Genomic DNA, 17,398 nt, shown 5'->3' on the forward strand with positions numbered 1-17,398 from the left:
TGGGACTCATTTCTTCTTGTCCTCAGTGTCTCTCTTGCCAACCATCTCCTTCCTTGTCTTCAAACCCCAGCGCAGGGCTGAGCCCACATTCCTGAATTGTAGACCCTTGCTTTGGATATCTCTTGCCCTTTTTGCTTGGGTGGTCGACAGTTCTTCCCAGTCAGCCTGTGTCAATCAAACCCTGCACCTCCCACCCACATCTCTGTCTGCATCCAGACTGCGGGTGACATACCTGACTCTCTCATTCAGTGTCACCTTAAACTCCTCTCTGCCCCTTCCAATTAGTCCCTAAATTCTTTTCTTTTTTGCAGTGTTGGAGTTTGAACTCAGAGCCTCCTACTTGCTGAGTGAGCACTTGAGCCACCCTTTCCTTTTTTCCTTTTTCTGTTTTGTTTTCCTTTTCAAATAGAATCTTACCAACTTTGTCTAGAGTGACCTTGGACCACAATTCTCCACCTCCCAAATAGTTGGTACCACAAACATGAACCACCATGTCCAGCTTCAATTGGTCCCCAAAGTCCAGTGTCTACACAAAGCAGTCAAGAGCTTAGTGTAGCTTCTTTTCTCCCTCTCTCACTGCTCTAGCCAGCCATTCTATCAGCAGCCAATGTTGGTATCCTTGGACACTATTTGGTGTGGTTTTGCCTGTGCTGTGCCTGTGTTCCAGAGTTTTCTGTGGCTGCGTCACCTCTGGCCCCACCATTGAGCCTGCTCTTTTATAGTTCACCTCCTTATAGTTCTACTGCCTACCTGGCTCTGCCCATAAGCAAATCCTCCTGGCCCTCATAGACTAGTGCTACCCACCTCTGGCAGACCTCTCAGACCCCTCCACAAACCATAGTTCTTTGTGTTACTTCTGTCCTCACGTTAAAACTCCATCCGTCTCTCTCAAGTCCCTTCTTGACTTGTTCCTAGGACAATGTTTTGTCCACACTGTGCGTCAGCCCCTATTTAGTTGTCCTGGTTTCCTGGGATAGGGTCCTCTCTCTGCACTCTCGGTCCTCTCTCGGTCACTTTCATACCTGAACAAAGCCTGTGTTTTTCAGACAGCTTTCTGGGAGTGGCATGGGGAATGTGCTGGCCCTCTCCCAGTCTGGTCATGTCGAAGGACTCTTCTGAGAAGCAGTAATTTCACTCATACAAAGTTACATTGTTCATGGAGGGTGATGATTGTCCTGACGTTGTCCTGACTCAACTTCTCTTGATGCAAGGAGCCCAGCCCAGCCAGCCAATCTAAAAGAGGAAGCACCTGAGATTGATATGCAATACCTGACTGCCAGCAGTGGCAGCCAGGATGAGCCATTGGCAGTAGGGTCTGACGGGAGTGATGAAGTCAGCTAGTGAGACCCAGGAAGGCCAGGGCCAGCTGGGGTGGGGCCCTCAGGAAGCAGATCATGATGGCTGGCTTGGGTTTGTGGAAAGTGGGGGCCAGTGCGGGCTCAGAGCTGTTGTGCTGGGCAGTGATGTGCCAGCTGGCCTGGGAGCTTCGTGGGGAAAGCTCAAGTGTGCTCCCGTGGGGCCGCCTGGGTCCCATCCCTCCTAACTCACTCACCCCTTGCTACTTCCAAATGAACACTCCCAAAGTGAAGCGTCCGCCTTACACAGTTCTTTGACCTTGGAGTGTCAATCACAGACCCCATTGTTCCTGCTCTGTGCCTTCTGAAGCCTGCGGGTGGCCCCAGCTCCTCCCTGACCTGAACTTACCACTCTTTCCCCCAACTCCCCAGTTCCCCCACCCCCTGCTCCCGGTGCTTCCTCCTCATAGACTGCTGCCTCAGGGACTTTGTACTTGCTCTGCCCTCTGCCTTAAGAGCTTTTTTCCCCAGAGTGGATCCCTACCCCCTTAAGCCACCCTTCAGTCACAAATTCCCAGACCACCTTCCTCTGGTGTGTATTACCCCTCCCCTTCCCTTGCTTTATTTTCTCCATCCATTTATTCCTGTTTGTGTCTCCTTCACTGCAACTGGTGAGTGAAAGTGCGAGAAGACAGAATCAAGGATGGCTACCACACTTCTGGCTCACATGGAGAAGAGCACAAGAAGCAAGCTGGGAGATGGGAGATCAGAGCCTGGTGGGCATCTAACTACAAGAGCCAGCGATCAGAGTGAGGATGTTCAGTGGGCTGTCTATTGATTAGTATGTACGCGGGGCTGGCCTTCAGGAATGGGAGATGTCGATATGCAGATGTAATTTGAGACTCTGGAACTAGGTGGTGTCATCTGAGGTGATGGAGAAGAAAGAAAAGCCAAGGGCATTCAGCACCAAGCTCAGGAGTGCCAGCATGTAAAGGGCAGGTGGAGACACAGCTGCTAGGTGCTTAAAAAGGAGCCAAGAGAAAAGCAAGAGGACACCCAGCCAAGGGTAAAGCTCTAGAAACCAAGAGCAGGGTGTGAGAGGTGGGGCTAAGCTGAGCTGTGAGTTGTTTGGGGGCCTTGGACCATGGGAACAATTGTCTGTTGGATAGGGCAGTGCTGGGGTTGCTGATGGCCTTGATGGGAGTGGTTTCCATGGTGATGGACTCCTTATAGCCCAGGCTGAAGTGCAGTTGAAGCGGTATGTGCACCCTGTCCTAAGAGGCCGGCTGTGGAGGAAAGCAGTAAAGATGGGGAGGGGCTGCGTGGAAGAAGAGTCAGGCTGTGGGAAGTTCGCCCTGCCGGCTTGTTCTCTTTGTTCCACACAAAGCTGCCAGATTTTCTGTAGCTTGGTATTTTTGCCACACTCTGGGTATGGCTTCCCACTGTGTCTTCCAACTACTCTGTTGGGGTTTTCATTTCTTCTTTTATCATTTGTAGTTTTCAAGAGCATTTTCCCTGTCCCAGAAAAAAAATATATATATTTTCTTTGTTTTTCGTTGGTTGGTTGGTTGCACTAGAATTTGAACTCAGGCTCATGTTTGCTAAGCGGGTGCTATCCTACTAAACTAAACGTTTGCTTTACTAGTATCCTGTTCACATTTAATAACAATCTAGTAATTCTCAGCCTTGGGTCTGTGCCACTACCCTGAGCTCCCAGACTTAGAGGACACATGGGGAATAGCCAATCATCTGGAAAGCCATTCAGTTCTAATCCCCCTCAAAACTCATTAATACACAGGAGATGCTCAGCAAAAGTGGCCCTTCCCTCCCACTTGCTTGTTCCTTTCTTCCCTCCTCTTCCTATCTTCCTTACCTCCCTCCCTCCCCCTCTCCCTTCCTCCCTCTCTCCCTCCCTCTCTTCCTCCCTCCCTCTACCATCCTGGTTTCACTTTCTAGGCTTAGCCCATCTTTCTGCCCAGCATGGAGCTATGAGGACCAGAAGCCCAGGCCTGTGTTTAGTGGCACTGTAGGTACCGCCCACCAGCAAGGAGAGAAAATTCAGCTCCAGTTCTGTGGCTGTGTTAATATAAACAAATAAGAAAAGTGACAAGTGGGTTGTTGGACAGATGGAGTGTCTGGCAGAAGGGTTAGCATGGGTCCCCTTGGATTTCTTAGCCTCAATCACAGGAAACATTTGCTTTTCCCATTATTGGGCCTTGTTTGAAATGAGGTCTTCTCCAGGGAGGGAGGCCTGAGCTGTGGTCTGTGGACTTGAGGCCTCTCAGCTAGCCTTGTCCTCAGTCTGGGTCTCAGTTTCCCTGAGTTTGTAATTGGAAATATGTAGAAGAAGGGCTTAGGCTCTGGAGTCTGGGGACCAGAGTTTGAACCCTTTGTGCCATCACTGGCTCTGTGCTCTTCAGCTGCACCTTGGCTCTTGGGTGCCTCTCTTTTCCCAGGGAACCACAAGCAAAGCCACATGGTTTGGATTAAACCATTTCTAGCAACCACAGTGTGATATGTGTGACCTTTCCAGCTGCCTCAGCATTGAGAACCAGAGTTCAGCGCTGAATACTGACAGGCGCTCAGAAAGAGCCTGCAGGAATGGCCATTTCCAGCTCTGATCTCCCTGTGGAGCAACTGGCCTTCTGCAAAGGTCAGAGAATCCAACAGGAACTCCTCTGTGGGCATTCCTTCCTGGGCAGGAGCCTTCGGCAGTGCATCCCAGCCTGAGATAAGGCACCCTGCGAGTATTGGGGTCCTGTTAGAGACTGGTATAGATACTGGTTGTCTTGAGCGCACACAGCCAGAGGGAGGAAGAAGGCAAAGGGGAGCCTGACCTCAAAGGCATGGGAAAATGAAGAAGTGGCGCTCTGTCTACGGTTGGAGTCTCTTGGAGGAGGGCCCCCTGCTGGAGGTATGATGATGAATGAACTTCTTGAAGCAACACAGGGTAGAGGCCAGAACAAGTTGTTCAGAAGGGAAACCTGTCCCCAGTGACTATCCAACCACAGGTTTCTGGAGCCTCCTACCACAGCAGATGTAGGGCCACACAGCTACCCTGGTGCAACCCACAAACCCCAGCAGAGATTGTGCTATGAAGCGGGCAGTCCTTTAAATGTGAACTGGATGCAAGGCAGGCCTTCCCTCCGGGCCTCTTGCCTACCAACCCATATGTCTTCTGTTCCATTTCACTGACCAGTTTTCTATCCATGACTTGGGTTTCCCAGGGAAACAGCCAGCTTTCACTCTCTTCTTTTTCTTCTTCTTTGAGACAATATCTCACAATCTAGTTCAAACTGGCCTAAAACCTGTGATCACCCCAGACTTCACGAGTGCCGGAGTGACAACCATGTACCACCATGCTTGGCTCATGGCTGGAATGTGTGTCCCCTGGGAGAGCCTCTTAGGAATCAGAAGAAAGGTTGCAGACCCAGCCTAACTCCACCAATGTGCTGATGTTTTTATGTTGAAGATCGTCTTTACAAAGCTCCTACTTAGCAGTAGGACACACACACACACACAGACACACACACACACACACACACACACACACACACACACGGAAGAATTTGGATGATGAAATATTGTTTACATTGTTTACAGTCAGTTCAGGAGAAAACAATCTGCATACAGGCCACTTTCAGCCTTCACTCTATACTTTGATTCTTTCAGAATAAAATTTTAAAAGGAGAAAGAACAGTCCAGCTAGGTAGAGAGGGGGTGAGGGAGCTGGGAATCAAGAGAAGAATTTAAAGGGGTCAGAGATTGTAAGGAGCTCCGGGCAGATTTCTGAACAAGTTCAGCCAGTCAAGCCAAGAAGGAAGTTCAAGGCATCAGAACAAAGCAGGAAACAGGACCTGAGCTCCAAGCAGAATTTTGGCTCTGTGCTGTGAACAGATATTATCTGTCACCATGGGTAGTTTGCAACAGAAGTTGTACAGACCACAGTGGCTGGAAGGCTGGGGAGTGTATGCTGGGACACAGCTATCAGCAGACAAGCTGAGTTTGGAGTAGGCTGGCAGAGAACAGCTGTACTGGGCACACAGGTTCCTAAGAAGACAAGGTGGCAGCTGACATGATACATCCAAGAGCCTACAGGATCCTAAGGCCACCAGGGAGAAACCAGGCTGTGTTCAAAGCCCTTTTGACTATTGGTTAGTGTAGCTGAGAGACTGGGGCTAGCAGATAGCCCACCAAGGCAGAGATAGATTTCTAGAGACAGAGCTGAGGCAGCAATGGCATGCAGGTTCCCCACCCCTCCCCCACCCAGGAAAGACAGAGCTGTCGGGCCTAGACGGTGAAGGAGATATGTCTGCAGTGCTAGGTTGGCCTCAAACTGAGATCCTCACATCTTAACCTCCTGAGAAACTAGGATTCTAGGCAAGAGCCTTGATTAGCTAGCATTGATCAACAAGACAATAAAAGGTCTGTGGAGCCAGGCACCCATGACTCACACCTGTAATCCTAGCTACTCTGGAGGCTGAGATCCAAGGAGCACAGTTCGAAGCCAGCCCAGGCAGAATAATCACTGTGAGACTCTCATCTCCAATTAGCTACTCAAAAACTGGAAGTGACTCTGTGGCTCAAGCCTTGAATACATAGAGGCTCAGGGATAGTTCCCAGACCCTGAATTCAAGCCTACTACTGAGAGAGGCAGAGAGGGAGGGAGGGAGAAGAAAGGGAGCAAGGGAAGAAGGAAGGATGGAAGGAAGGAAGGAAGGGGAGGAAGGGCTGTGGTAGCTTGTATGGTTGGTGGCTCCAAGGTGGGCCCTTGTTGCTAGAATGAGCCAAAGTAAGAAGGGTCCTGAGATGAAGGCTAGGAAGGTACCCGAGAGGACAGAGCATGAGGGAGCAAGGCCAGAGATGGGGCCGTGGTATGAGGCTGGACCGTGGTATAAGCTGCCGTCCCTAGTAGACTAAAGGACTTTCTACTTCCCCCACATTTAAAAGCTTTCTCTAGGATTGGTATGGTGGCACATGCTGTCCATGTCTGGGTCATAGTCACACCCACTGTGATTGGGAAGATAGGAAGTGACCCTCTCACTGGCCACTCATCTTGTCGTCTCTGACAAGGTGAAATGGAAATGGCATTTCTGAAGGACGGCCTAGCCCACAGCAGCAGCTCTCCCAGCTGATCTTGAGACAGGAGCTCTCCAAGTTCCTGGAAGCTCGACTTCCTCACCTTCCTATCTTTCCTTTCCCTCTGTGAAAACCAGCCTCCCCGTGTCGTGCCAAGAACTGGCCAAAGCCTGGAGCTCAGCAAGCGAAAATTCTGGCGGGAGCTTAGTATATCAGTATATTAGTGATCACTCGCGCTGGGAGCTGAGCTGGACCTCTGCCACAGTGTTCCGCTTGTGCCTGGGCTATTACACATCTCAGCCTCTCACCCAACCCATGACTTCTCAGGGGAGCTTGTGGCATGCCTTTCATATGGGCACTGTCAAATCCCTTTCTTCACACTGGAACTCCTGAAGCCATCGCCCATTTGTTGCCTCTGACATCCTGAGACAAATCTAAGGGAAGAGAACCTTGCTGAGGTTTTTATTGTCCCTGCATATTTAAAAAAAAAAACTGGGCTTTGATCCTTTCTTCTACTGACCTCCATTTCAAAAGTGTAAGAGTGGGTGGCACAGGCTGTGTGGTAAGGTGGTTTGGGTCAAGTGTCAGGGTGGGGGGCGGGGGGAGCCACTGAAGCTCTAGAGCTTTGTTTCCGGTTCTGTGCCATGATCTGGATGCTGAAGTACCTGATGCTCTGTCTTCATGGCTGGGATTTGCTCTCAACTTTTTCCTCTCCTGCTCTAATGCCACCCTCCTCCCCATCCTCCTCCTCCTCCTCCTGCTCCTCCTCTTTCTTCTCCTCCTCCTCCTCTTCCTCCTGCTCCTCCCTCTTCCATCTTCAGCTGCCTCTGTGCCATTATCACCATCGCTTCCTTCTTCCTCCTCTCCTCTCGAATGCAATGACCTGGGGGACAAGGTCCTGTTAGGGAGATGGGGACAAAGAATCTGCTCTGTAAGGCGCCTCCTTCTTGGATAGGACTCAGCATGGTGTTCCTGGGGTGGGAAGGAGTCCTGAGGAGTCCCAGTCCCCTTGGCCATGACCTTGGAGGATGTCCCCCTCCGCATGTTGTAGTTCCTCTGACAAGCTAGGCTATGGCTAGAGAAGAAGAAATGATAGAGAATCCCTGCCCCTAATCCTATTTGTCCTAATCTATTAGCTCAGTATATAGGGCTAGACTGTGAACCTACCTCTTACCACAAAGCCAAAGATTCCCTTTTTAGTTAGATGACAAGACATCTCCACTCAATGTGGATGTACTTTTCGACCTGTCAAAAACTGGGGGTCAGCCAGGTTCCAGGAACTCACACCTGTAATCTTACACACTCAGGAGTCTGAGACCTGGAAGGTAAAGGTTCATAGCCTGACAGACAGAAAACTCCATGAAGCCCTGGTAAAATGCCCATTTAGAGACATGGCTTAAGTGATAGAGCACCGGCTGTGAACAACAACAACAACAAAAATCCTTGAGTTTAAGTCCCAGCACTAACACACACACACACACACACACACACACACACACACACACACACACACACACACGGAAAGGGCTTGGTTTTCCTGTCACAATTAGAAACCAAATTTTGAAAATAAATAAATAACTAGACTTGCATGTGGCTCAGATGTTAGAGTGCTTGCCTGGAAGCTCAGGAACCTGGCTCTATGCCTACTTTGGATGGAAGGGAAGGAAAAACCAGCCTGGGGGCAGGGGGTGATGACCGGGAGACACTGAGAAGACGGGGAAGACCCCGTGACACTTGAGCACTGAGCCTTATGCAGTCTCCGGGGAAGGCATGGCTTTTGCAGACTTAAATCTCAGTCTATAGTTGGATCCCAGGCTGAGAGTTAAAGGCCCCTCCCAGGAGAGTCAGAAGCCACATAGGGACACTGTGAGTCCCCAGATGCTGGAGACATATATACCGGGGAAGATGCGGGCTAGGGGGCCTGAATATGGCCAGATCTGAGGATAAAGGGCTCCTCAGCCTCAGAGAGGAAAACCACTTCCAAACCCAAATGCTGTCTCTCCCAGTAATTATCAAATCACCTTTATATTTTCAGGTTCTTTTCTTACAAAGTTCAGCTCACACAGCCACCCACTCTGAGAAACAACTAGATATGGAGCTGTAAGAGTTAGGGGACCCCAGAACCCTATTTCCCCCTCTCTGTACCCCCACCCCCTATCCTCACTCCTATGGCTCCTGAGGAGTTGAGAAGTCACCCTTCTAGAACTCACTACAAGCTAGGGTGGCTACAGTCTGGGTCCACTGTGAAGAGTTCACCCCTCTCTCTGGAAGTTTCACTTCTCTGAACCCCGCTCCTCCACTTCTGGCTGCCTGCCTGCCTTCCCTCCCCAATGTCACTGTCTGGGCAGAAATAGTGGCTCTGGCTTCTGGCCAGGTCGGTGCTAGCCTGGTGGTTCCTAATTGAACTTGGTCATTGTGAAGTTACTCGCCTGGCATCTCCAATTCCCTGCCCAGTTCTGGGGCATAATGGGCTCTGTCTTCCTCATAACTGAGGCTGAGAACTGGTACCCTAAGATGAAATCAGGAATGGTGAGCACCCTACTGTTAGGTTTAAGTCCAGGCAGACAAGGGCTTGCTCCTGAGGTGAGAATCCTCCTACAGATGTTAAACATGTCCTTGAGCTGACCTCTCCTTGGTCTCTATCCCTGTTTCTCCTATCCTCACCTGCTCTGCGGGTCCTCGGCTGCCTAGCCTCCCACCCACTGTTGTCCTGTACACTGCACCCAGACCCAGGCTTATGGGTCACAAGTATCAGGGTTAGCCCCTTGTTTCCTGAGATCTGACACACCAACCACAGCCCCCATGTTCATCATCTGTACCGCCGTTCCTTTTATGTTCTTATAGGCGTCCATTGGCCACTCACCAGACCAACATCAGAGTCAGAGTTATATTTTGGCTTGGCCTTAGTCCAGGCTCAGAGCAGGTTTGAAAGTGGTGTTGAATAAATCCAGAGAAGTCTACTATGGCTCCCACTGCCATGCAGAATCAGCTCCACTGTTGGGCTCTGGGCCTATACATGTAAGTCCTGGCCCAGCAGGCCTCAGCCTAAATGGTGCCCTCCCTCCCTGCTGGATAGGATACCGTTTCTATAGAACCCTGACCATAGGAAAATCTGAGGTGTGCTCAGAGCTCAATGTGAACTTCCACAGACCCTTCCAGTTCAACCTCCAGGCTTTGTGTCTCCTACTTTTGCAGCTGACTAGTTCTAGAAGGTACACAGGTCAAACTTGAAGAGCCTGACCCTGAACCTCCCACACAGGCCACAGGCTACCTTATAATGACAGTGTGGGCACCCCTAATCATGTCTTCATCTCAATTTGTTTGATTGTACCCAAGTTTCATGCCCAGGGGTGAAGAGGCATACTTGGCAAGAAGATCATAATAAAATCACAATGTTGACAAGCTTTTAAAATATCCTAATTTGGAGGAGAGGCGAGAGTTTTATGATTCAATATTAAGAACATGTTGAAAAAGTCAATAGGGCAAATGCAGATTTGCCTCTTAGATTCATAGATTAGAAAGGTAACTTGGAGGCCATTGAGTTCATACTTGCTTTTAAGGAAACAATGCAGCTTGATGGAGAGAAAAGTCACAAACTTGAAGGTCAGACATGCTCTTACCTTCTTAGCTGTGTGACCTTGGAGAATTACCTTGAGTTGGATGTTAGCCCTGGGCTAAAATAGATATGCTTCTCCTTCTATATTTGTGTGTGTGTGTGTGTGTGTGTGTGTGTGTGTGTGTGTGTTTAGATGTTTAGAGAATTGCACGGAAGTTAAGCACCTGACCTGGCTAGGCAAGTAGCCTGGGTTCAAGTTCTAAATCCATTAAATAATTGGCTGTGTGACCTTGGGTAAGCTATTTAACTCCTTTGTGACTGTTTCCTCCTGTGCCCTTCCCATAGTGCAGTCATGTGATTTGAATGAGGCCTTGTTTGGGGAGCACTTAAAATAGTCTTTGGCACTCAGTGCAAGTATTTACTAATATGCTCAGTATAAAAGAAATCTGGATTTGGTTTTTCTAGAAGAAACCTGGAAGATGTGATAATCCATGCCACAATGGGCTTCAACCCTCCAGAGGGGTTGTGCACCCAGACCTTCAGTTCCTCTCAGCCCCCCCACCTTCTCCCCACCCCACTGCCATCCCCTCCCAGAGCCTCCTCTTCTTTGTCTCCTTTCTGAACCCTCTCTGTGTCTCAGGAGTAAATGGAGATGGAATGAGGTATGCATATCCACTCACAACGCTGCCCCAGAAGTTGATGCACTCATCACTGTAGCCCCTTCCATCAACCTCATGCCCAGTGCTCTGTGGTCCCCAGCCCTCAGCTAGAGGACCTCTCCTGCTTGGGGCCCCTCAGGGGACAAGCTTTGCTACCTTCCAGCTTTGTTCCTGGGACTCAGATGTATCCAGAGCCTGGAAACAACACCTCACTCAGCACTTTGTCTGAAATGTCACTTGATGGCCACCATACTCCCTGGGTGGAGCAGAGTTATGCGTGCCACCCTGGGACTTTGTGCCAAGTTCCCAGCCACTTGGAGGAAGCTGCTACTCTCAGGCCTGCCTCCAAAGAGTCCAGAGCCACAACCCTAGTGTCGTGCGCTGATTCCAGCAGACAATCACAGGCAGGAAGGGGCCCCAGACCAAGGCCTACCAGTCACCCAACAGAGCGCTGGAGTTTCCATGCCACTTCACACTCTTCAGCTGCCCACTAACTTTGGACAGGACACTTGCCCTCTTGTTTTTGTGTGCAGAGTTCCATCAGATAGTAAGTCCCTCCTGACTAGGAGCTGCTTAAGAGGCCTTTTCCTTCGAGTTGTCTCCATACTACTGCAGCTCATGGAGAACACGAGCAGGAAGGGCTGCATCTGCACACCCTGCTCTGCTGCCTCATTGTCTGCCCAGCCAGGTAGCAAAGACAAAGCTGCTTCTGGGAGGCCTGAGGGACCCAGGAGTTGCAGCCATGGACCCCCCTGCTCTGAGGATGGACTCCCTGCTGCATCTCCCTATTTAGTCAGAATGTCTGATCTCAAGTCCCTCCCACTAAGACAGTTCAATCCAGAGAGTGGATTCTCTTCCTTTCAGAGCAACTGGACTGGCTGATGGCTCTGCTTGTCAGGGTAACAGAAGGCAGGCAAGGCGGTGGGACGGGGAGACTGAATGAGCAAAGAAGACCTTGCTTGACTTTCCAGTGGGCAGCTTATTGATTGAGCACTTGCTGCTTCCAGGCACAGGTTGGGACAGGTTTGGGGCTCCCTTCTGCTTCCTGTCAGGTCTCTGCCCGTAGCACTGTTTATGCTCAGAGAGTTTTTCGGCCTCTTGTGTGATCAGCTTCCTCTGACAAATCCGCAGAGCAATTCTATGACCCCAGCAGTGTGCTAAACACGTCTTCACATCCTTCTCACCTGCATCTCACTCACACTCAGTAGCTAAAAGGAGAGTCTCCATTGCCTCCCACCCTGGCCAGGTGAGCGAGCCAGGGCGAATCAACTTGAACCGTCCACATGGCCCCAGGGCCGTGGAAATCTGAGGATTACACAGAGGCCTCTGAATCTCTATCCTGGGGCCTCACAGCAGCAGGGGGTGTCCACCCTGGGAGATTTTGTGCTGATCTGTAAGATTGCCTGGAGCAAGTCTAGACTCAAGGTGGCATTCAAGGCCCATGATGAGCCATCCTGACCTACCTGGCCCTGTCTGCTCTCACCTGTCACATTCCAAGCTGTTTGACACTCCTGCCATTTTTCCTGGGGTTCCTACGAGGCATCTCCCCACTTTTCTGCCTCACCATCTCCACCCCACCATGCCATACCTAACACAGATGCCCCTGTGCTCCCAGTGTGGGCTCACAACTTTTACGTCCTGTGGTAGTCACAAAAGCCATGCATGGTTCTGTGTATGCCCCATTCAAGTGCCACTCCTGAGGGATTAGAGCTGTCTTTTCCCATCCCCCACAAAAGACCCTGTATAGATTAAGTTCACTGTGGAGGGGAGTGCAGGGCTTTGAGGGCAGAGAGATGGACATAGAGCCTAGAGCCTGGCTGAGCAGAGCAAAGTCCACATCCATGGTCAATGTGGCTGTGGCCTCTGGTGCACACTGGGGGCCATGTCTAAGGATAAGATGGCACTTGGCAGTTGGAGAGACACATGTCATAGACTCACCAAACAGGGCCCTGTGGAGGTTTCCAGGTGGCATTGGAGCTTCCAACAAGAGCCATTCTGACTCTCCTTCCAGCCTGGAAAGAGTGCCTGCCTCAGTCTACTTTTCCTTAAGGCTGGGTACCCAGGGCATAGAGGGAAGCAGAAATTGGGCCCAAGAGGCTCTCCCTGAATGTGAAGCTCTGTCACATTTCTCCCACTGCCCCTCCCCCAGGTTTGCAGTTCTTCCACTTGAAGGTAAGATGGCACCTGCTCTAGCTCATGCATCAAGTTGCCCAAAGCCACCTGAGGTCAGTGCCCAATACAGGCAGGTCAGAGACTGTATAGGTGAAGACAGTATGTTTTAGACTGTGTATGAGAATTGTGGGGGGGAGGGGGAGTGTGTGTGTGTGTGTGTGTGTGTGTGTGTGTGATGCAGGGGAGCAGATGTATATGAGGAGTGTGATAGTAGGTGTTTGAATGTGGGAATTAGAGTATGACTGTACTGTAAATATGAACTGTGTGTTTGTGGGGGTGACTGTAAGGATGTGGAGGTAACATGACTAGAATGTATTTATGAGTGTGGGAGGGGCATGGGTATGAAAATACTTGTGATTATTGGGTGAGAATGTAATGGTCAGGTGTGTGATTATTAGAGATGTATGTGGTGTAAGGTGTGTGAGTAGATGATAGCATGGGGTGTTCGTGTGTGACTGAGTGTGAGCGGTGTGTGGGTGTGAGTTTGTGTGATTGATTGCAGGTATGAGGGTTTGTGAGAGTGAGTAGGTAACTGAGTGGGAGGGTTTGTGATTCTGGTTGTGAGAGTGGGGTGTGAGGTTATGTGGTGTGAAAGGTGTGGATGTGGTATGGTGCACTGCTGCCTGACCTCCACTCCAAGAGCCTCTTCTGCGCCCACCATGTGACCTCAGTGGACCCAGAACTGCTGTCCTGCCAGTAAGCTAGAGTCCTTGCTCCTGTCATCTCCGGCCACCCTCCTGCACCTGCCCACCTCTTGCCCTGGCCTTGGCTGGCTTCAGAGTCTAATGATCAATGCTTCCTCCTGGACTGGTCAGGCCTCCTTCTGAACTGTGGTCTACAATCTCTGCACCCTGGCTGCAGGTATGTCTGTGGCTAGTGGTATGCTGAGGGGCCTGAGGAATTTGAAGGAGCAGTTCATTCCAGTGCAGGGTCTGGGCTGCTCATGAGGCCTCGAGAGCAGGTGGCACTGCCTGGTCCACCTGAAAATGTGGGTTCCTCCATAGCAAGACCTTGGAGAGCAATGACTGCACTTCCTGCCTCCCTCTCAGGACTGGTCTCCTGGGCAGGCTGCCTTTGCATTAGTTGCTCCTTGTAGGAGATGGACAAGCTCAGGGCAAAATGGTTCAGTTCCAAGTTCTGTAAGTTCTGTTCCTTTCGGGCTGTGGGATCATTTGTGAATGTCTCTCAACCACTCTGAGCCTCAGGCTTGTACAAGTTCTTGTGAGATGGTGGTTATTTCATTCAGGTGGAGTACCCCAGGTCGGCATGTGTACTTGGTAAATGGTAGCTGCTAAGGCCCTCGCTATTATTTGAAGGCATTTTCATTCTGTGTGACTTTGGTGGCCCACAGTGGCTGTTCTTCGTGGCAGTGCTATGGACAGAGTGGGCTGCGGAATGGAGACCATCTGGGAAGTTGTGGCTTTGCTTCTCTAGAGGAAGTGCCAGCATCTGGGGTGCTGAAAAGAAAGGAAGGTACTCCTCCAGCTCCATGCAAGGGCTGGGCTGCAGGGGTTTCTGGTGAATCCCTGGGGCAGCTTAACTCCTTCCAGGCCCTGTCATGGCCCTCTCTGATTCTGCATCTTCCTCTCCCAGGCTGGAGACAACTAGGAAGCGTGCACATCTTCCCAAGTGAGAAGCTGCCTCTTCTCCTTTTTTTTTTCCTTTACATGACACCTGTTGCTCATAGGTACAAATCAAACGAAGAGTATGTTTATGTGCGAGGCCGTGGCCGAGGGAAATATGTTTGTGAGGAGTGTGGAATTCGCTGCAAGAAGCCCAGCATGCTGAAGAAACACATCCGCACCCACACTGACGTCCGGCCCTATGTGTGCAAGCACTGTCACTTTGCTTTTAAAACCAAAGGTAAGAGACAGTTGGCTGGGGCACCACCCAGCCCACCGGAGCGCTCTCCTCTGGGAGCCCCGGCTCACACCTCTTTACCTGGGACCTGGCACACACCCATATCCTGGGCTCCCACCCCACCTAGTGCCTGTGGCAGAGCCCACCAGTTCAAGACTGGGCAGTAGCACCCTGTGGCTGCCCCAGCCCTCCCCACACCTGCAGCTTCCTACCTGGTCCTCTCCTGGTATCACCAGCCCACACTTCTGGGTCTATTTATCTCATCCCCCCTTCCTTTTGCATGTCCCCAGAGCTGTTTATCCACTGACTGATGACCTCCAACATTCACACTGTAACATTGAGCGAACCATTCCACTCAGAGTCACTTAACACAGTCGCATGCCTCATTCCTAGAGCTGCCCCCCCACCTCCGCCTCCACCCTCCTCCCCCTTGCTTCTCTGCAGCTCCAAAATTCAGGGTCCAGCCATGCTTTCCAGATCCAGACTAGCAAGGTGCTATCCCTTATCCAGCCACACCCACACCAGGGTCAGGAAGGCTCTGCAGTTGCCCATGAGAGGAGGAAGGAGCTGTTGAGAACTTGTGTCTCAGGAAACCGTGACAGACAACCTGTGGCCGGGCCTCCAGCCTTCAGGTTGATGGTGCAGTGCTTTGGATGGCGTCTTTCCCAGCAGGCCTCATAGGAAGGTTTTAACTGAGCTCATTCACTGTACTTGGAAGCGGGCACAATGGGGTGCTTCTGTAGGAGGCCAAGGTCTTGGCGGCTTTGGTGGGTTCAACCTCTTGAGGGATTTTCACATCGCTGGATCCAGGTGTGGGCACATGAGGGCTGCCTTCTGTGAGCAAGTTTGGTGACTCCATGATAGTCACATGGGGCCCAGGTAGTTCCTCGGGACATGGTATTGTACAGTGCATTGTGCTTTCTGATTTCTTTTTTGTCCTTCCTTTCTGTTGATGAAGCTGTTCCCAGTGAAATAGGCTGGGTAGCCACAAAAAGGGGGAGCCAGTGGAACTCCCCACCCAAGGTCACCTCTGTTCTTCCAGTAGTAGCCAAGAGGCCAGGGTGTACTTTTTTTTTCACATTCTGTGGCTCAGCCACCTCCTCTCTGGCCGGGTCCCGGTTTCTGATCTCCTGACCCTGTTAGGTGACCCCTGTCCTGTGTCCTCTCTCCATCATCTTCAAGCTGAGCTTAAATTTCACCACCAAGATTTGGGGTTGGATTGAGAGTGTCCCCTCACCTGCCTCCTTTCCCTGCTCTTCTTCTCTCTCAGTGTGCCATAGGGCAGGCAGGTCTGCAGCCCTCTCGGCCTAGTGAGGTTTGGGAGAAGAAAGACAAGGGGATCGCTGGGGGACTGCTTAGATAACAGTCATCAATTCTACATGTGGATATTCTCATGTCCAAGCCTCCTGAAGGTGAAGAAACCAGAAATCAGAAGTGGCCATGCATGGGGAGCCCTTGCCCCAAGGGCACCAGTGCCCTTATCTTCCTCTTCAGAGGGAGCACAACACTGCCAGGTGGTGACTTCTGAGTGGCTCACAAGTGCTGCTCCAGTGGGGTGGGGAGCAGGGGACCCCACTGAAGAGCGCCAAGGGAACCTCCTTGTTCTACCCAGTTCTGAGGAGCATTCCCTCTGCCTTGTGTCACAGGGAAGCCCTTTGTCCTCTAAGATTGTAGCCAATCCCTCTGCCAAGGTGGAGAGTGGCTGTGGCCTTCAGGAGCCTCCACTGCCTAAGATGCCTTCCTTGGAAGCCACACCCAGCTGCCTGCTCAGTCTCTGCTCAGGGTCTGGGTCTCTCTGAGTCACCACAGAACTGAGGGGATCTAGAGTACAGAATCTGAACACAGAGGGGCTTGGCAGGGAGCAGGGGTGGGGGGAACTGTCTCTACATTTCCAGGAAGGTGGGGGGGGTGGATTCTCCTGAAGATAAAGGAGCTGTGCTCTTGGCCAGTGAGCAGGAGCAAGCTGACGTCAGCCTCCACTGTGCCACTCGAGCCTGCTAGAAGAACACATGAACCAGTGGAATCTCACTCTGTGCCCAGCACTGAAGGGGCTGGTCAGTGGCAGCAGATAGAAGCAGAGAAAAGCCCCTCTGGTGAAGCAGGGGGCAGGACCTGGAGCCCTTGGCTATAGCTCTCAGGGCTGTATTTTATTGCCAGCCCTGGGTCCTGTCAGCCACCAGCTCTGATAAGAAGCCCCCTCCTCTCCTCCTGGGAGCTGTCTGCCTATCCTTCAGGTCATCTCCACCTATTTCTCCTCTCATCCTTAAGTTCTGGCCTGGGCCAGGCTGTGTGAGCTCTGAGACTGAGCCTGGTTGGACCTGGGGCCTTTCCTGTCCGTCTCTGTCTGCTTGTCTGTGTCTCGTCTCTGTCAGATGTGGACGTGGCAACTCAGGTTCTGGGAGCTACCTGAGGAGGTTCTCAGAGAGTGATGGGTGGGGATGGGGGACATGTGGCAGCCAGCCCGCAGAGCATCCATTTCCTCTTCTCAGGTAGTTCCCAGAGCTCATGCGATGGCTATGCCTTGTTCAGGCTCTTGTATGGTCACCTTGGAGGGCAAAGATGGCATCTGTGAACAAACACATCCATCAGGCTGGGGGCGGGGAGGAGGCAGTGAGGACACCCAAGGAGACATGGTCCTTGACTGGTGCCCTTCACAGCATCCACTTTCCTCCAGAGACACTTACATCCTCTCTTCTCCCACCTCAGGGCTGCCTGGCTTTCAGTGAGGGGTAGGGGTGATGGGAAGAAGTGCTTGGTAAGTGGCAGGAGAACCTTGG

General features: G+C 51.3%; 1 protein-coding gene across 2 annotated transcripts in view; it reads left to right on the forward strand.

Moving 5' to 3' along the window:
* Hivep3 (HIVEP zinc finger 3) overlaps nucleotides 1-17,398 on the forward strand; it is a 148,662-nt gene that overhangs the window by 120,837 nt on the left and 10,427 nt on the right. For both annotated transcript variants that reach the window (XM_090335088.1, XM_090335089.1), the window contains exon 6: nucleotides 14,449-14,624. In XM_090335088.1, coding sequence (XP_090191214.1) covers nucleotides 14,449-14,624 — 176 coding nt within the window. The remainder of the gene's footprint in view (nucleotides 1-14,448; nucleotides 14,625-17,398) is intronic.

This window comes from Megascapheus bottae, chromosome 6 (genome assembly GCF_031878675.1).
Source record: "Megascapheus bottae isolate mThoBot1 chromosome 6, mThoBot2.hap1, whole genome shotgun sequence".
NCBI classification, from domain to species: Eukaryota; Metazoa; Chordata; class Mammalia; order Rodentia; family Geomyidae; genus Megascapheus; species Megascapheus bottae.